This window comes from Python bivittatus, unplaced genomic scaffold, assembly GCF_059951505.1.
Source record: "Python bivittatus isolate LINGU-HERP-01145 unplaced genomic scaffold, Pbiv_v1 ctg000220_np1212, whole genome shotgun sequence".
NCBI lineage: Eukaryota > Metazoa > Chordata > Lepidosauria > Squamata > Pythonidae > Python > Python bivittatus.
The window spans coordinates 24707680-24728970 of record NW_028277048.1 but is presented as its reverse complement, the minus strand read 5'-3'; the positions used below and the strand labels follow the sequence as shown (position 1 = coordinate 24728970).

At 42.3% G+C, this 21291-nt stretch overlaps 1 protein-coding gene across 1 annotated transcript in view; it reads right to left on the bottom strand.

Annotated features, from left to right (window-relative positions):
• ASIC1 (acid sensing ion channel subunit 1) overlaps positions 1-21291 on the bottom strand; it is a 176493-nt gene that overhangs the window by 152852 nt on the left and 2350 nt on the right. The window contains exon 3 of the mRNA XM_088138169.1: positions 16721-16916. Coding sequence (XP_087994295.1) covers positions 16721-16916 — 196 coding nt within the window. The remainder of the gene's footprint in view (positions 1-16720; positions 16917-21291) is intronic.

Sequence of the window (21291 nt, the reverse complement as noted above, 5' to 3'; positions counted from 1 at the left end):
GGAATAAGCCAACCTACCCATTGGGAAAATTATTACATTTCACTAAGAGAATCAAACAGGAATCAACGTGATTCTCAGCCCATGGACACAGATGAGCTGTATATTCAGAATTTCTGGCCAAAGTTCAGATGTTAAACCACAAAGGAGAACTGCCACTTTCTGTCTGGATATGTAGGCAGTGGGAAGAGGATGGATGTGTAAATGAGAAAGGGAGATGAGAAGAGTAGAAAGAGGTGATCCCATCACCACCACCACCTCTTTCCTTTCCTTTCCTTTCCTTTCCTTTCCTTTCCTTTCCTTTCCTTTCCTTTCCTTTCCTTTCCTTTCCTTTCCTTTCCTTTCCTTTCCTTTCCTTTCCTTCCCTTCCCTTCCCTTCCCTTCCCTTCCCTTCCCTATTCCTTTTTCCCTTCCCTTCCCTTCCCTTCCCTTCCCTTCCCTTCCCTTCCCTTCCCTTCCCTTCCCTTTCCTATTCCTTTTTCCCTTCCTTCCCTTCCCTTCCCTTCCCTTCCCTTCCCTTCCCTTCCCTTCCCTTCCCTTCCCTTCCCTTCCCTTCCCTATTCCTTTTTCCCTTCCCTTCCCTTCCCTTTCTTGCATTCCTCCCACTAGAACATTACCGTCGGACTGAAAACTGTTCTCCGACCGTTGCTTAAAAGCACTTTAGGAGAATGATCCTAAATACCATATGAGCATTCCCCAATGCTCCGGTTTCGCATATTTCTGCTCTTCAGCCAGTATTTCAGATTCTGTTAAAATCTTAAATACTGCAATCAGAATGAATTATTCATATGGAAGTTACAATCCCCATGCAGGCCTCTTTGGGAGTAAGCGCTCTCGAACTCAGCAGGGTTGACTTTTGAGTAAACATGCATGATGCTGGGACTGAAGAGCCATACAGTAATCCTGAGCCTATTTACTAAGAAATATATCCCACTGGAAGAGCTCAGAGGGACTTCTACCTAAACATTCCTGGGACTAATCTGCATGGAAATAAATTAGCACAGCTTTCTAGTGCCAGAAATTTAATTCTTATCCACACCTAGCTTCAAGGCGGTGCTTTGGAAGCTGAAGTGGTGGAGGTAAGAGGAAATGGCGCTCTTGCAGAACAATCCTATATATGCTTATTATGGAGTAAGTAATGTTATTTTTGGTGGATTTACTCCTAAGTAAGTGTGCTTAATACTGCAGGCTGATGGAGCACAAGTGAACTGACAAAAACATCAGTTTTCTGGGGCATGAGATTTGTTCTGCACATATGATTGTGTAATAACACCTATAATCAACCCCTCTGCCAAAGTTTAGGAACAATGCAAATCTCTCGTGTATGCCTCAACTTCCCTTGCAAAGGGCGGGCAGAAGCTCTCTACTTTAAATACTATTTAGATCTTGCAAGTGGTCTTTTTTACTTTTGCAAACTGCTAACATGATGATCTCAATTATCTAATTGGAATTTATATTGCTTGCACAAGTTTTCTTTGGGCATTTATACCTCCAGGGTACCTGTGACATTCTCCATACTTTATTCCTAGCAATGTATTTTTTTTCTAGATGAAGAAACTGGCCTTTGGATGGGATTGAGAACATATTATCTATCCTTCAAATAGCAGAAAAGTGTTTCCCTATCTTTAAATGCCCTTCCCTGCCCTACGTTTGCTTCAGCAGCTAGCAGAAGCTGACCTTGGCTGATCTCAGAAATGAAGCAGGGCCAGCCTTGGTTAGCACTGAGATGGGGGACTGCTTGGGAATGGGGGCTCTTGGTTTGTCTGGGAAATCAAAAGACCATTCTAGAAGAAAGCAACGGCATAATGCTGCCAAGAGAATTTAGTGGACGCAGTCATCGGGAATCAAGCTTGACCTCAGGGTATCTTTAATGTTTACTCTGTTTGTACTTCATCATTTGCACACTTTGGCTTTAAGACATAGACACTGCTGCTTCTGTCCTCCTGCAAGCTCTTGCCAACTATTGTGACTCAGTAACAGGGGCCACCAGTTAAGTATCCGCTACATCTATTGCCTTGGTGCATCTTTGAAACTTATGGTGGTTTGGTAGCCAACCTGCATTGTGCCTGCTGTCCTTCCTCCCTACATCCATCCTATTATGTTGCTTCTGATAAACTCTCTAAATGAAGAGGAGTTGCTCTGGTAGAGCATCAGGCTTCTGTTAAAGAACTAGAATATACTGTTAATGGTTTTACAAGTTGCTCAGTGCATAATGTTTGGGTTGTGTTTCAGCTGCCCAGTAAGAGACTAAGACCTCACTGATCCAGAGCTTTGATGTTATCATCAATAAATATACTTAATCTGAGATGCCTCTCCAACTTCTTTCCACAGCAAACAGGGCAGAGTTCATTAAATTATCTCACCTGCTGGATTAGTGAAAATTTGGTGATAAGTATCAGCACCATTTTGTTACCATTCTGAGAGGAAGGGAAATCTTTCCTCAGTGGTACATTAGGGTTGGACAAGCAGGTGGAGCCCAGGACATCACAGCCCAGAAGGTCCCCAGGGGCAGTTGTCACATGCTAATTTATGGGACACTGTATAAAATACTAAACACATCATTTTTTCCAACTGTTGCTAATCGGTCCCTCAAACATTCTGAAAATCTTTCCACCACCCCAAGTTTTCTTTTTGCTATAATAAACTGTCTTATTGGAAATAGCATCTCTGTGATCAAAAGCAATATACCTCCGAATGTCAGATTAGGCACAGGGACAGAAAACATAGGAAAGCTGTGATCTTGATGTCCGCTCTTTCCTCCTTTCCTCCTTCCTTTCTTCCTTCCTTTCTTCCTTCCTTTCTTCCTTCCTTCCTTTCTGCATGCCATTTATATGGCCACGCAACTCACTCATGGTGACTCCGGGCAGCTTACAAGAATAAAAATCCCAATACAACCCCCCCCGCCCCCCCTTTCTTACAAGCTTTGGACTGGCCACTGAAACTAAATAGAACGCTAGATAAAAAAAACCAACAGAACACAATTGCTCTGGTTCTTACAAGTTTAGTAATATGAATAATCCCTTCAAACTATGTTTTATACCATAGCCAACCTTAGATGATTATAGTACCAAAATCTTGCACAATTTGTAAAGCAATGGCGTAGGCTCAATTAAAGAACCTACTTCTGGACTAAAGGGTAGTTATAGCAAATGAGTAACAAATTAGACTACGATAAAGCCAAGATTCTGGAGCTACAATATGTAATTGGCTAACTAAAACATCAATCAGTTAGGAACATTGATAGCCAAGAAAAAATGCCTCTGATCAATTAAAGCAGAAGATGTAATTGTTAAAATGATTTTTAATGCAAATCATTATATTGATTTTTTAAAAAGAGCTAACAAGTGCCATTTCAGCAGAGGCTTTCCACATTGGTCAAAGAGAAAGAAATGGAAATCCTTCATTGTAATAATATGTGGGAATGACCTTGGGAGATGGGGGGAAGAGAGGCTGCCTAGGGAATGATCAAATAAGAGGGGGCATAACCTGCGGCTACATAATGGGCAGAGAAAGGAACCTCCCTAATGCATCAGGCTGTAAAAGAGACAGCGGGAGATTTGTACTTTCAGACTTGCAAGACTGATGTCAGCCTTCCCAGGTAGACCAGACCCAAATCACAACCTGATGAGCTAATTCTACTTTTTTGTAAGGCTATATTAACAGAATCTTGCAAGTCTGAAATAATCTATCATGCTGTTATCTCCAGTGCTGAAAAAGCCACTTCCTACCAAATGAACTGGGGAGCAGTTAAGGCATGCGAATCCTCTGGCTTGTCAAGATTTTTGGGCGGGGGTCTGAGTGTGGATGTCTCAAACTGTATCTTGACCACAAGCCAGTTCCCTCATCTTGATCTGGAAAACAGTATTTTTTTTTCTTTAGAAGGATTGATTTTTCTCAGTGTCTGGGCTGACTTTTTTTTTTTTTTTTTGGCCAGGGGCTATACTTTCATCAAACAAACAACCTCCTTTGAGGTCACAAGGGGAGGATGATAATGTGATAATATCACCAGTGTATACAAAGCTGAAGTTCTGGTCTGTTTTTCCCCCTTGGGGCTGTTTGAAGGAAAATAAGCATATTAAATTCAGGAGAAGCATAACATATTTATCAATCATGTCTTAAGGATTAAAAAAGGCCCAAAAACACATCACCATTTTTTTTTGCATTTTACTTGGCAATTAAGTTTGGGATGGGGGGAGTTCCAAAAGGACTCTGGATGACCTGTCCCTCTCCTTAGTTTTTGATGTTACTGATCAGGGTATCCTTTTGAAGCCTCAAGCAACTTCGGTTTGGATGGGCCAATTTGCTGTGCTTTCTCTTCCATTACCTATGGAATGGCACTGAGAGAATTCTATTTGACCTCTTGGGGATTTTAGCTATCACATTTGTCCTAGGAAGTCGCACAAGGGTCTCCCATATTTAACATTGACATGAAGCTTCTGAGAAAGATCCTGAATGAGTTAGAGGAGTTAATTGCTATTAGAAGTTCATGATACCCATCTCTGCCTGCAAGCTCAAAAGCCTCAGTGTGCCTTCAAGTTGTAAAGGGATGGATATAGGAGAACAAAATGTAGCTGAATCTAGACAAGATGGAGTTGTTAGTAAATCCCAATTAGGTGCATCTTCTACAGATAATCCTCTCATGTTTCCCACCATTTATGCTGTCTTTTCCTTTTCATGCACTTGACAAGTACAAAGACAAAAATTAATTAGGGAAGGAAAAAAGGATCAACAATGAAAGTCAATTCGTTGTGCAGAAAAATCTCCACTGGGAAGCCTCCTCAGTCTGATAGACTCAGTAGAATTTAGTTCTAAGAAAACATGCCTGGAGTTCCACCATTAACAGATTTTGTTAATTGACTGATGTAAACTCATATGAGTAATCAACTAGGATTTATTGGTTGATAGCCTTAATTGGGAGATCAATAAAATTCATCTAACTAAAGATCTGTATCTGCCTCTGATCCACTGAGCACCCAGCCCAATACCCAATGAACAAACAGAGGTTAAGAAAATCTTGTGTCTCTAGCACAAATTATAAATGCTCCAGGGCTGACCTTTCCCTGTTACTTGATTAGTGGTATGTTGGTTCCCAAGAACTGATCATAGATGGGGCTGGGACAGCATTCTCTTGCATATGGGGTTGAGATTGTGTCTCCATCAGGATCCTCATGAAACTGAAGACATGAGGTGATGTTCTGCTTCCTAACTCAAGCCATAGCAGAGACTGAATGCTTGCAAGCAAAACCATCTCCCTCTGTGGCATTGACCAGCCAACATCTCTTGCAAAGGAGTAGTTACCATATAATCTCCTGCTGAACTGAGCAAGAGAGGGAGCAGCATCTACTGTATTGTGCAACAGATCTTGCATGTTGCCACGGCACGAAACAAACGCTGCACCATACAGAGCGGGGTGAGGTGATGAGGAGGAAGAGAGAGAGAGATTACAAAGCTGACGTGAGCAACTGGAAATTATATTCCACTGATACATCAAGCATTTTGATGTCTATTTATGTTTCTCTGCCATTTGTTTCTCTCACTCCGGCTGGATTTTCTGTGCCTGACATCTCATCACAGCTCTGCTCTAGGAGAAAGAGACAGCAGAAGGGGGAAGAGCCCCCTCTGCCCCTGAGCCCCCCTCCTGGAATGGGCCTTGGCTATCAGCAACACACATTTCTGGAGAAGGAGGGAGGCAAAGAAATACAAGAGGGAAGGTACTAATATGCAAGCAGACATGAGGTTAGAGATTGAAGATGGCAAGATGTGGAAAAATGGACTGGACCTACTGAAAACAGAGACAATGGAGCACTGGGCAGGCTAGACAGAGAGAAGGACTCAGAGAGATGGAAGGAGATTAGATTGCTCAAGGAAGAAGCAGGATTTGCTGGCAGGTTTTATTCCCCTCCATGCCAGAAGCAGCCAAGCAACTGAGTGGTCCTCAGCACTCAGCCTTTGCAGTCGCAGATGAAGCTCTGAGCCTGCTGCCCAGACCTGTTTCCATTCTGCTCCACTGTGGAATGATCATCCTGTCACCCCTCTGCAGCCAAGCCCCTTGCTTAACTTGGGAGATGCTGAAAGGTTTAGTAGCAGTGAGACTTGCATTCAAGATTGAAAGTGTCCTCAGGAAAATACTGTCTGGGACTTCTCTCTCATCCTCTTCCAATGCTCACTCTGGCTAGTAGTGGTAAGATGGCTGTGAAACCACCATTTAGGATGTTTGCTTATTTATTGCTTTGTTAAATCAACCATTGGTTGGAGTTATTTCCCACAATGCTCTGAAGAATCCAAGCCAATCAGTGCTCTGGAGCGCGGTAGGGAAATGTAAAAAAAAAGAAAAAAAGAAAGCAGGTTTTTCTCATCCCCCTAGCTGGCACAGTGGCCCTAGGCAGCATTTGGTACTAGGCACCCAGTTAGGGTATGAATAACAATTATTTAATAACAATTTATTAAATTTATATGCCACCCAACTCCCAGTGACTCTGGACAGTTGCTAGATGTTGGGACTCTAGATGTTGATGCCAAGCTTGGCTGTGTTGCTCCTTAATTTCTGGAGATAATCTCTTTTTCTAAAATTTATTTTGAAAGCCTAGATGGAGACCCAGAAGAGACTCAGGAGCACCCCTGAGAATCTACAGAATATCTTCTGATAGATAACTTGAAAAAGATACCTTTATGGTCTCTTTTTAGTCCTGAGACCTACCACTGTCTCCCCCACAATTATTCAGGTTTTATACTGTAAATCTGCATGGGAGAACTGACTTTAAAAATCTCAGTTCCATTTCTTTTTTCCACTTTGAAAATGATTTTAAGGCAATAATCTGCTTTTCTAAACTTTTAGTCAACATGTGCGCTTTGCTAAGATATTCTTAAAAAAAAAAACTTCACTGGAAATTTCACCTAGCATCTCCGGTCTTGATATTTTTGCCAACACACAATCTCTTTCACTCTGGAAAGCTCACAATTAGATTTTTCTGCTCAGCAGCCCATCTTTCACTTTATGTCGGAACTCCTGCTATTCTCCAAAGATTATATTGGGCCTGCTATATTTGCGTAGCCTGTAAGACACAACTATACTATATTGCCTGTTTTGACTCAGCTCTCAATATCAAAGGGAACCCTTACAACAAGTTCTAAAGTATGATATTCAAACTTTAATGTACATAATGAGGATTCTTCATCTACCTACAAGGATGGATGGATAATGCTATGATGTACTTGGCTCATTGGAGGCTCTGGATGTGTTGTATCTGAGTGGAGGCAGGACTTTTCTTTTTGCTGTTCTTTTTAAAGAGAGGCAATACAATTTTTGTTTACCAATAGAGGTGAATATGTGTAGCTCAGGGTTGAACTGTGGAGTCCTTGGGGTTCTCTGAGCTTGGTTCTTTTCTTGGAAATGTTTCATTACCTGGCTAGGTAGCATCTTCAGCGCCATTGGAAGATGTTACCTAGTCGGGTAATGAAACGTTTGCAAGAAAAGAACCAAGCTCAGAGAACCCCAAGGACTCCACAGTTTTTGTTTAGTTCCTTCCCTGGCATGTTCTCCTAAGTTTTCTACAATGAGTGAGTCTAGACAACAGTAGAGTAATAACTAAGCTAAGGAGGACCATGGACTATGCCACGCTGGATGAAGGGCTGTTCACGTCAAAGGTATGCAACCCATGCAGATTCTCCCCCTAGTCCAGCTACTGGGTCTATATGCATATAGCTACTGTAATGATACAGCTAGAAATGAGTAGTTCTAACACTCTGGTTAAAAATTCCATCTCAGACACAAACCCAGAAGTCAGTAGTGAAATTTCATAAGAAAGCTAGTGGGGTATATCTGCAATCCAATGCATGACCCCTGGGAGTCAATTCCAGCGAAGTTTGATAGGCTTACTCATGACTGCAGAGGTTCAACTTGTAAAACCCGTTAAGGTTTAATGGAAGATCTTCACCCAGTTGAAGACTACTGTACACTTTTAATTCATAATGCAAACAGTCATGCAAAGAAGTATTTTAAATAGCTAGCATGAAGCCAGGAGCCCATCAGAAGGTGAGAAATACTCAGACCCTGTGTAATTATTTTCTTCACATCAGATTCTTGTTACAAATGCATCTGTCACAGACAATATTTGAAAGCCTCATCATCACTTCATTCACATGCCATAATTAGGATTGATCAATTATCCCACTGCATCAAATGACATCATTATTCCAGCTCTTGAAAAAATCACAAGGCTGCATTCTCTTATATTTCCCTTTTACTCTGCTTTGGATGGAGCCTTATTTCTGTTCTTTGGGAAGAGGACTGGAAGGTCCCCACAAAACAAAGTAATTTCTGCTCTTCTAACAATGCAGCCTTGGACATGTCTACTCAGTTATAAACTCTGTTACATTCAACGGGATTTACTCACATGAAAGCAGACATACAAATATGGCCTAAAAACCTTAATTTCTCATGAGTTGTCTCATTAACAAGCAACATTGGAACTGTGCTTGGCTGGGTATAGGTGTGAGCCATACTAAGAATGAATGTGAATGAATGAATGAATGAATGAATGAATGAATGAATGAATGAATGAATGAATGAATCCAAATCCATCCTGCTATAATATTTCCTACCCTGCAGACACATCACTTGGGGATTAAGAATTTTGAGAATCTATTCTGTGGGCTATTCCTGCTCTGAAATACTTGCACAGATTAACAAACAGGATTAGCACCCTCCCAAAAGATTTGAAATACATATAAAGGAAGATGTTTTAGACATTCCTACCCATCTGATCTGCAGTTGCCTCTTTGTCACTACTAAGATTTCCTAGTATTTTTTTTTTTTAATTTCACTTATGGAAATATGTTTAGGCCACTTTGGGGCCAAAAAAGGCATCATGATTAAAATAAAACACAACTGACTACAGTCAGAATAAGATAGGAGCCATAATTAATACACTTAAAAGCTCATTTTTTAAAAAAACTTGCAATAAACTTAAAAAGAGAGCACTCAATCAAACTTCCCTAAGGAGGGAGTCTGTAACCCTGGGCCTCCAACAGAACAGACCCTGGATTACTTCATGACCAGCTGTGTCTCCAAGAGGGCAAAGACTCTTCAATGCTGAATGCACTAGGGATACACCAGCATGTGAGAAAAGTAAATCTTCTTTTAATGCATGTATCCATACCTCTGAGCACAAGTCTTTTCTTTCAGCTGAGAATCACTGACTCTGAATTAGACATGGGGTATGTTTCAGAGGTTTCAAAAGAAGGCTAGCTTATAGTCAGACTACACTAGGCAACCTGTGACTATCCAGTTGTTACAGGGCTCCAATTTCCATCAGTTGTGGCCAGCACTGCCAAGCATAAGGATATTTTAACAAACTAGGAGGATCGCAGGTTCCTTGCTGCTTTCCACATGCATATTTCAAAATACAAATTCAACTAGAGAAGGCGGTGTCAGCTGCTATACTGCAAGAGTGATCTAAAGAATAAGATCTTGGAAGTATGGGGTGTCTCATTAACCTTTGCTCTTGAGAAGTTCGTGTCACTTCCCCAGTGCTGAAAATCTCTATTCCATTCAGATTATTCTCTCTAAATCCAGGCTTCTAAATTTTCAAGGACGGCAGTATCTAGGGAGACATATGACAAGACTTTTTGTGTGCCCATATTCCCGTAATTTTATTTATTACTTTATATCTCTCTTAAATTTATAAACTGTACTCTTCTCTAACCAAATTCTCAGGGCGATGCACAATATAAACAGCGTAGAAACATAATAAAAACCAGTAATATAGGAGCAAAAACCGTATCACACAATAAAATGTGAAAGATCTCTACTATTACGATGAAATAACAATATATTACACAAGCATAAAACACAACAGATTTAACCACTCTTTACCCCAGCCATACATAACAAAGGAGCCAGTCTCACCTTCCTCCAAAGGGATTTCTACAACTGAGGTCCCCTTGCCTCAAATTCACAGAAACCTTACCTTTCTGTGTGGCAGAACATATTACAGGGACTCTGAGAATGGCTGTAAATTGCCTCTGAAGAGGTTCATACAGACAAATACAGTCCTTCAGTGGCACCACACTGTTAAAAAATTAGCACTGGGCACATTAAGCATCTGGAGGATGACCGTCCTTCTTCTTCTTCTTTTTTTTTTGAACAAGCAAGTTTGTAGCCTTTAAGGAAGCAAAGATAAGGTGGTTGCTTTGTGTGCAACTCCTGATCAAAATCTCAGAAGCTATAAAGCAAGCAAAGCAGGATGCCCACCGGTCATAAGGTAAGATAGCACTGTATCTGACATCTTTCTATTAACCCTTGCCCTAAAACTTATATTCTTGATTATCTCTCACTTCCACCATTGTAACCTTTCCCCCTCTGGTCTTTCTCAGTTGCCCTTCAGTCCTCTCAGCTCTCTTTAAAACTCGGCTATCAAAATTATTTATTACTTCTTTTGCTTAGGCCACTGTCCAGCTTGAGGCCTCTCATTTATGCCAACCTTGGCTGACTCAGGTTCTAGCATTCCTTTAAAAAGCTCCACCCAACTTTGCTTCTTGCTCCTTATACACACCATGGCCTTCCTCCTCAAACTCCACAATTTCCTTATGGGCTTTGGCTATACTCTTAGAGCCAACTTAAATATAGTATTTGTGATATAGTTTGCCCCTGTGTAGAGGGGTCTTTTTCACTTTACATGTGTGTGGTGTGCATGTGTGTGTCAGTACATGGGGGGCAAAATAATCTGGGACCATACAATGAGGTCATGATGTGTGGGGTGAAGAATTTTCATAGTCCTGAAAGGATACCCACATCCATGCCTTATACAGGTTACTTACAACAACAGGAAGCCTTTCTTACAATATTGCAAATATTAAACATAGAATGGCTGAAGGGGGCTGAGGCAGTGGATTAATGCCCACCTCCCCACCTGCCTTGCTCCTCCCCATATGCCATGCTCCTGAGCTATTACACACCTTCAACCAACAATCTGTGAAATGAAAATAAATTACACACCAGAAAATTTGTTGACAAGCGTTTGGTCCTTTGTCCTTATTCCCAACCGTACAATCAAGCTTTACGTGTATGCAATGATGTCTGGCGACATTCTTCCCATGTTAGCCTTGCCTCTCCTTTTTCTCTCTTTTGTCTTCCCAAGGTCAGTTTGGCTCTGTAAAATTGCTCCTTAGGAACACAGGCTTTTGAGAGTCAATTCCCCCACACTTTACCCCATGTAACATTTGTGGGACAGCACTGACCAATAATGGCTATTTAGGGTTTCCACTTTAAGGAGGCAAAAAATGGCTGAGACAGACTAGCTTGCAAGTGATCCAGTGATACAGACTATTCTGGTAAATCAAACAAAAATAGATAAATCTATTCAATCTGTGTAATTAATGCAGTATAGAGAATATACTGTTTGTTCCATTAAATGCCACATTTCCATGTCCCTCATGGAAGCCTTCCTTTCCACCAATTTGTTTAGATCAAATACCTGAACTCGTATGGATCATTTGCTCCTTTGTTAACTGACTGATCACACCAGGGAATTGCGTTTCTCATTTGCACACAAACTGTGGATGGCAATACCCTTGGATCCCTGCAGTCCTGCTTCTTACCCTGCCATTCTTTATTTCCTTTTCATTCTTCCTGCTCCCTCACCAGAGAACTTGAGTCATTATTGGAAATCCTCACTTTTTTTTTTTTTTTTGCTTTATGGGTGGGAGGCTTAATCAGCTGGACTACTTCAGCGATGGCAACTGAAGCCTTTGTAGTCTGCATAGTTTTCCTTTGGATGACACAAGCCAGCAATAATAGCCCAATGCAAAAAACCAATCACATATCAAACTGACTTATTTTTTCCCCACGATATCCAGAGCCAATCTTAGCAAGGTGGAATTCTCTGCTCTACAGCAGCCTTGAAGCTCTGACTTCAAGCAAGTAAATTCATCTACTTATGCTCACAGGAATCATCATAACCAACAGTAGACATCAAAACAATTTAGTGGTGCTGATAAACATACCTTACATCCTCCATCCCATATCAACAGCTGTACCTATCTATTACTCCAAGAGACTTCTTTCCAAAGGGACAACAAATTCTGGAAGCTGAAAAATAGCCAGTTTTCCCCATTGCACTTTTCCTGCCTTTTCTTTATTAGATGTCATGGCCTTGCAATAACTTGCTGCAGATCCCCCCCAAAACAGAGCACCTTTCCAAAGCCACAGCCGTGTATGCTTCAGTTTGGATCACAGTGCCTCACCATGTCCACACAGCTGCCATAGTATTCATCGCCATGCACATATGGAAATCCAGGTTTCCAACTGTTTTTAAAATCTCTGCCTTTGAGGATACAAAGTATTTCCGCAGTAGCCATTTGTTAACTCTGCCCTGGATCATCCACACATCTTTATGGTTCTTTATGCAATGGAGACATCGTGGTATGGCGGTTAAGATGCTGGACTAGGAGCAGAGAGACTCAGAGTCTAGTCCTCCCTTAGGCACAGAAGCCAGCTGGGCAGCCTCAGGCCAGTCACTCCCTCTCAACCTCTGGCTCTGCAACATGCCAGCTGATAAACAAAGCCTCTTGTTGCCACATACACTGATAGCTTTGCTGGAAGAACTAGGCGAGTGCAGTGCAAAACCAAGCACACTCTGCAACCATATGGGACAAATGAGAAGAAGAGGAGGAGGAGGAGGAGGAAGAAGAGGAAGACGACGAAGAGGAGGAGGAGGAGGAGGAGCAACAACAACATGAAATTGCAATCTCTACCCATCAGAGATAATCACATCTTGTATTTACATAGTCTTCTGATCAATAAGTCTCAGTGCATTTGGACTTTGAATTAATCCCATTTTCCAGGGATATAGAAGCATCAGCATATACCATAGGCACACTCTATACTGGGATGCAGAACCACACTGGAAATGCTAAAGTACCTTTTGCCTAACATGACTCCTGCTAGATGAGGCAAAAGGTTTATCTCATCCAGCATTCTTTATCACACAGCACTCAAACAGATGTCTTTAGGAAATTCATCAGCAGGGTATGAGAATGGTAGCTGTCTTCAGCTGTTGCTTCATAGGAACTCATATTTAGGGCATGTTACCTTTGATTCTGGAGGTATATTAAGTTATTTAAATGAGTTCTCTTTGATTCCTGTATATATTTTTCCAGAGGTTTTTTTTTTTTACAAATATTTTAAATTTGTGGGCAATGAATTAGTCATTTAACTATGTATGTCAAATGATGTTAAACTGAGCCTAAACTAGCTGTCACCAACTTGGACAGATGGCACTGGATTAAGTTGGCTATCCTGCATGGTTCTGCTCCCACCCTTGATGGCTTTGCATGTGCCTGTCAGGTGTGGGAAGAAATTGGAAGCAAAAGTTAAAGAGCAAACAATTGGGTAAAAAAGCTATCAGAGAACCCATCCTGCATTTATAATGTTCCAGATTGTTGCCCCACTGACTTATGTGGTATGAGAGTAGGTGGGCATAGGACATGAAAGCCCTGTTGGGGACAGTATGGGAGGGATCTGTGAAGTCTCAGGAGATACTGATGTTAAGAAACAAACGTTCACAGTGATGGGTTATGGGGGGGGGGGGTGTAGGGTGGGGTGGTTGGAGGCAGTGGGCTGGCCATTCCAGGAGAAGGGAGACTTTCATGTTGCTGCAGGTGCCTGCTTCTAACCTATCTGCCTCCTTTCTGGGTCTGAGAGGTGGGGTTGCTAGACACCTTGGTCTCAGGCCATTGCTGCTGAATGGCACGTTTCTGTGGGGTAAGACCACATTCATTCACAACCTAGTGGTGGATGTGTGTGCAAGACCTGGCACACATCACTGAAATGATGCATGGTTGGGCACGGACATGGATATAACCCTGTCCAAGATTTACCCTCCTACATTTGATTCAGCAGCCCCAACGCCAAGGTCAGGAAGGTGATGTTTGGTGACACCTTAACTGGGACCAGATCTGCTGCTGAATAGATAGCCAGGCAGGAGTGTCTGCATATGAAGTTGGGCCACAGGGTCAGACTAGGGCTGCTGGTTGTGTACTGACCACCCTGCTACCCAGAAGCAACCTGCCTGAACAATCAGACCTCATTGCCAGGTTGGTGTTGGAGTCCCAAGGTTATTAGTAATAGGGGATTTCAGTCTCTATGCCCTGAGTGTGGGACTCAAACAGGACTAGCATGGCAGGGGCTCCATGGTAACCATGGGCTTGTCCCACATGACTTCTGGGCCTGACATAAATAGGTAACCATATGTTAGTTCAGGTGTTGACCTCACAGCAGATGAGATGTGACCAGGAGTTGGAAGACAAGATCATCAGGTCAGATTATTATCTGGTCAATATGTGGATTATGCTCTATCTCTGCAAGGGTGGGGAGCCAATTAGGATGGCCTGATGGACCCTATGTATTTTCTGAAGCTGCTTGGAGATTTTCGCAGGCATCAGGAAGGACGCTCTGTCACATGGAACATTTTGAACTCTGGAACTCAGAGACAAGAAAGGTGTTGGACAAGACTGCTCCCATGTGGCGTCTCTCTAGTCACCGATCCTAGGGTGCTTCTTGAGTAATCAAGGATCTCCAGAAGCTGAAGTGACCAAAGAGATGCCTAGACCAACATATGGAAAATGAAGAGTGAATGCAACTGAACATGGCGGTGTTAAGAACAGATTCTTGTCCAGTGCCTCATTCAAGGTTATCCATACCCTTCTGGGGAGGAGCAGGTGGGAAGGTTTTTTTCTTGTAGGCTGCTGTGATATGCTTGTAAGATTCTTTGTGGATAACATTGCTCACATTCACTCTATCTTGGATACCATTTGATTTGAGTCCAGCAAGATTAGTGAGGTTATGTCTTGAGAAGTCATCTGGGATTCTTTTGAACTCACAGAGTCTAAGGAAGCAGATAGGGGTTTTGGTAGCATAAGACCCTTCACTATGGGTTGGACCCAGCAACTGCATCTTGGAGAGGAAAAATGCCTCTTTAGTGGGGGGTGTAGAACTATCTGCCTTGATGGAGGCAGTGATGCACCCCTCCTAGCAGGCTATGTCTCAAGCCAGCAATTTTAGACAACTTTTGCCCACTTTATAGTCTTCTCTTTGGGGGAAGATTTTTGGAGAAGATAGTCTGGCTTCAACTGCCAAATAGCCTAGATGAAATGGATTACCTAGTTCCCTTAGAGTCACGGTTCAGATTTGGACATGGTCACTCCAGTCTATGATCTTCATCAGGATCCAGATGAAGGGAGTGCACTTCTAGTCCTATGGGACCGACCTCTTGGTGGCATTGGATACTATAGACTATGGTATTCTGGACCACTTGTGAGGGTTGAGGGCATCATTTTATGGTGGTTCTGCTCCTTCCTGAGTGGGCATTTCCAACTTGTAGTTGTGGGGGAGGAATAGTTGAGCTTGTACCTATTACAAAGTGGGGGTACCATATGGCTCGGCTCTCTTCCTGATGTTATTTAACATCTACATAAATCCATCAGTTTGGGGTGAGTTATCATCTGTATGCTGATTATATTCAATTATATTTCAATATCCAAGCAAAGCTGGAGATAGAGTGAAAGTTAAAGGTTAAAGGTTGTGAGGGACTAGATGGGGGAAAAAAACATCAAACTGAATCACAGAAGATGGACATGCTGTTTGTAGATAAACAATCTTTTCTCAATTTCTTAGATTAATTCTAAAAGGGTCACACTCTCCCTAAAAGATCAGGTCTGTGACTCAGGGTTCTCATGGTTCCTGCTTGAACAGTAGATGGAGGCCATGGCTATGGGAACCTTTGCACAGCTTCAACTGATCTGCCAGTTGCAGTCCTTTTTTGATGAAGAAGTCCTTATGATGATGACGCATGCTCCTGTTGCCTTGCAATTAAACTACTGTAATGCACTCCGCATGAGGCTGCCTTTGAAGATGATTCAGATTGTGACATTCCTGCTGCTGATGGAGGTATGTTACTTCTGCACCGCACCATAACATCTGTGCAGTTGTTACTGCACTGGTTGCCAGTAGGTTTCTGGGTCAAATTCAAATAGCTAGTGTTAATCTATAAAGCTCTAAATGGCTCAGCTCCTGCTTACCTTGAGGCCCATCTCCTCTGTAAGAGGAGGCCCATCTTGTAAGGGTTCTCAAAAGTGGATGCATAGGATCTCTACCCCACAGGTGAGCAAGGGGTATGGGGCCTCGAGATAGTCTTTCTTGGAAGTAGCCCCAAATTGTGAAACAGCTTACCCCTTGAGGTCCAGTTCATCCCCAAATTGTTTTTTTTTTTTTTTAAGGAGACTATTAAGACAGCCCTTTTTTCAAGAGGTATTTGGGCACTATTGGTGGTAGCTGAATTTGTCAAGCTGAATTTCTGTTTTCTATTTTCTGTTTTGTTTTTTAATTTTATTCTGATCACGGTTTTTATAAAATCAGGGCTGGAAAGTGGCTGAGGTTTGTTTGTTTGTTTTAAATATTGCTGTGTATTTTATTCTATTTGTTCTTGTAAACCACTTCAAGTCAGTGTGCTGTGGTAGTATATAAGTACATGTAATCAATAATAAAGAAATAAGCCTATCTGCATTATCAGAACAAGTCAATACAGCAGGCTGCCTCCTCTTTTCTCCACAGTGATGCCAACATTGTGCACAACATAGGTTCTCCTCTCTATGGATACCCAACTTGACCCAAATATAACATTTACTCCCTACCCCACAGTTTTCAGAGATGAAGCCAGACACTCACCACTTTAAAGTCAGCGGGGCTACATGGCTCCCCACGGAACAAGCAGGAGAGCAGCATCTCCTGGATATCATGGCCAGCCCGGTCCGAGAACTCCCGCATGTTAAAAGGTTTGGGCTTGAAGTTGCGGAAATTTGCCTTCTCCTGCAGGATCTCCAGCTGTTTCTCATCAGCCATTTGGGTGTCCGGAATCTCATACCTGAGAAGAAAACCAGAGCGTAGTCACAGTGGTTCTGTCTGGTCTCAGTTGACAGAAAAGCGCCTGAACCGCCAGTGCCCCTGTGCAAAGCATCTGTAATATGGTCAGATGGTCAGATAGATGCAGGAGGTACCCCTGGGACATCTCAGTTCCAGCAATGAAAGCATCGTGTAATTAAAACCTAATATTGAGACTCTTCTGTGAAGATAAGCAACTGTTCTTCACTCCTTGCAAGATTAACCAGGCATTTTCAGATTACATAATTACCCTTAAAAAAGGGAAAGAAACAGCCACTTGCCACTGATGGAGCTTTTCCACCCTCCAAAGGCATAACACATTTTACATTAGCAACCAAGATTTTGTTCTCCTGCATGACAGCTACACACTAAAAAAAAAAAAAAGGCAGATATCGGCTGTTCCCTTCATTTTATGACAACTCGTCATAAAGAAGTGAGTGCATGTGAAACAGTGAGGGTGTACATGTACTGAGTTTATATTCTGGAAAGAGACCGTCAAAATGTTTATGCATAGCCTTGCACACACTTGCATGCATTTACCCTTCACAGCCTGTGGATGTTTAATACCAGTACGCAATTGTGTCCGCTTCATTAACAGCAGTCAAGTCATGTCTCTTTGGGGAATCGAAGAAGTGGTTTCAATACTTCCTACTTCCCCAGGGCACAGGATGTGCCAGCTTTAATGTTTCAACCCAGGCTGCTCCTTCATTAGTCTGCTTGGTGGATGAGGATCATCCTCTGCAAGGATAGCGTGAGCGCGGAATGAGGCCTGAGAAGGAAAGTGTGAGTATCGCAGGACAAAAACCTAACAACATGTTTTATTAGAGCAGAGATGTGGAATTTCAGCTGGCTTGAAGCCTGCACCAGGCTTTATACACAATGTCAAAAGCCATGTTCCAAATGTGGGAGCAGTCAAGTTGAGATATGGTAGTGGTGGGGCATACAGGGATGCATCAGACGGTTTAATGGGTTTCTTCTGCAAGGCTCAAGGCACCTACTTCCTTTCTTAACACTCCAAACTCAACACACCCACCCACCCACCCACACACATTTTGCACTCTGAGGTCAGGTACCAAGGTCCCAGGCTGACTTTTTGCTTCCCTGCCTTAGAGGAATGTTCCTAGTCCTCCTACTAGGACAACTATCAAAGTGCTAAACAGGGAAAGTGAAAGCCTGCCACATGAAAAGTACTTTGGGAGACACCTTTAACTCCTGGAATCTCACTTTGCTTTAAAACAAAGTTTCTTGCCCTTAAAGACTAGAAAAGAAGTCTGTGGGCAATGCTTTAAGAAATAGCAGGAGTCCAGTGAAGGACCTGAACAAGCTTTCTCGTGGTCAAGAACATGGTTCAGTGCCGTACACCACTGCATAGCAGTTTTCATGCGCAAGCCACCCAAGGTATGAACATATGCTGAATCAATGTAAGTTGCGAAAGTTGGATGTTGCCCAGTTTGCCTGCACCTGTTGGAGAAAGCAGGTTATTAGAATCAGTTGCGATTGCAAAGTATGCTGTTGAAACCTGGCATAACATCAGTCCCTGAGATCTCCAACATATACACAAGTGTAATGGTGATTTCCTGACAATAGGTGCGCCTAGTATGACCTGGAGCTTATGTTTCTTTCTGAGAAAACCACGCCCCCACCAACACTGGAAGGACAAGCTACTGTACATAAACAGGGAGCAAACCCCACACTCACTAGCACTGATGATGTTACAGTGACTAGTCAGGGAATGAAACGTCTGCAAGCAAACGACCAAGCTCAGAGAGCACCAAGGACTCCACAGTACAACCCTGAGCTACAGATACTCTCTTCTATTGGATCCTTTCTGATCACACAGAACTGGCAGAACATTTTCGATGGCCCCTTTGTGACGTGAGGCAGCATACAAGTCATGTTTGTATAAGGAAGGAAGGGTGGATTGGGATGGTACGGTTATTTAGTGGGCCAGAAACACTGGCCAGTAACATCTGCAAATACAACATTTCAGTCACCTTAGGATGACTTAGAATAGCATGATCCCTGGAACTCTTTTGACCGTGTCTTCTGATATGTTGATTTCTGACATGTCTAAACTGCTTTCTATTTTTGCAAAAGGAATCAATAAGGGTTATAAATAAAGGATCAGGCATTCAAGCAGATTTGTGGAGCAAGAAGGAAAGAGGCAGGTTGCTGGGCACGGGGAGGAGTCTGGAGACTTCCCCCAGCTGTCCAGAGATGGGCAGAATGCAGCCATCCTCGGATGCTCTGTATCATTCAATCGTACCAGATGGGCTCACTGATATTACCTGATTGACAATTCAGAGTCTTCCTCAATCTAATGACCTCGAGAAGTATTAAAACTCTAACCAACTGATGAATTCTGGAAGTTACCATCCCACTCTATTTGGAAGGCCCCAGACTGAGAAAGCTTGGCCAGTGCTATGGGACTAATGTCAAACTGTAGGCAGTTAGCTTCCTGGCACTTCAAGGAATTAGTATCTGGCTGGCACATTTTTCAGATGTGAAAAATTCCATAATTTTCAGAGAAACCTGCAGCCAACCACAAATGTGTTTCTCAGCTGGCAAAATGAAAGGATAAATCAAAAACATATTCTCCATCAGGAAACCATAAATTTGATTCTTGGAATAAGTAAATGCACAGGGTTTATGCATAGCTGCTTATTTTCCATAAACATGCAAAACTGTATGCAACAATCCAGATCCCAAAATCTTTTTCTTCTGTAGTTAAACTAGTCTTGCAGGGTGGGAGTGCAGGAGTATCAATTCTGAAGACCCCCCAAATATCCCATTCTTGGCTTTGTACAAGGCTCCCTCTGTCATGAGAACCAAGAATAGGAAATTGTAAGACTTTTTTCCACCACCCACAACTGACACATACACAGTATATTCTACTATGATTCTGAAAACCCCGATGGATCAGCAGATGGCATATTTTGCACATGGAGAACCACATTAGATCAGCGCCATAGGTCGAATTGCTACAAATACTTACATACAAGCTGTCTATGCCGCTCCTCTTTCTTCTCTTTTTCCCAGATTGCAGTTGCAGAAAAGAGCACACCTTTTTTATCTTTGGGAAGCAGGTAGCAAGACACCCAAGCCTTACTACCTACAAGGAGCAAAGATGGACTACCCAGTCTACCCTAAATTTTGGATTCCACCCCCACAAGAGAAACTCAGAATAAACTGCCAGGAATGTGCTCAGCTGATGCTTCCCTGATCTGGCTACTTCTATGAGACCCAATTGATTAGATGGACCGCCAGCTTCACTCAGGGCAGCAGCTTTTTCATTAAAATGACAAATTTTAACTTATAAAACTAACCATTTCAAAATGTAGGGTTGACCATTAGTTTAGGCAACTTTAAAAAGAGGTAGAAGCAAACGCATGGAGGTGATATCTATCCTAAGCTCTGAGCCCTGACAGCTAAACAAAGCCTCCTTGGTGAGTGGCAGTATACCTTTGTACATCATTAGGAAGGGCAGGGCAGGAAGAGAGGCCCATTGCTTTTATGTCCTATTCTTAAGTTTTTAAGTCTTCCACCACCATCTCGCTGGTAGCTACTAGAAATAGGTTTGGACCTTTTGTCTAATCCAAATGGTTCTTCTTTGGTTTTTGATGTTCTGATATAAAGGACAGTTTGTTATGCTCTATGAAATAGTGGCATTTTGACTAAAGAATAGCCCTTAAAAGAAAGAAAAAATTCTTGCAAAAGAAAGGGACATTTTGTAACACTAGCTTTTTTTTTTTCATGACTCAGGACTCTTGTCATATTTGTCTTGGATAGAGAGCAGGTAGCAAGGCATGCAGTGGGGGTCAATTGCTCCAGGCAAGTATGATTCTATAGTGAAATATTTGTCATTCAAGTACTAGAATTAATCATTTAAAATATAATTCCAAGGATTGATTGTGCCATGGACTTCAACAGAAAAAAAAAAGGAGTGAAGAAAAATCATTCTGATATAGGATGCACTGAGAAAAGGACATTCTGCTCGATCCTCTTAATTGTAAAAAGTCCTGTGTATACCACACAGAACAGATCACATCACACAAGAAAGCCTTGCAGTGGGAGGAGGAAAGTACTAACACTTCTCCTCCCTTCACCCCCAATAGCTAAATTCCACACCATCCTGAGTTAAAATCCACAAAAGCTAATTGACAGAGATTTCTCACCCTCTCTTGCTGTTTTTAGGAATACAACTGAAGCAAGCCAGGAAGCACCTGGCTGAGCTGGCCTGATCAAATTTACTAATACCTGGTTCTGGGTATTAACCAAGAACCTGGTTAGACCTAGGTGGGAGACCACCAGGAGATCCCAAGACTATAGTCTAGACTGGGAAATCAGAACAAATCCTG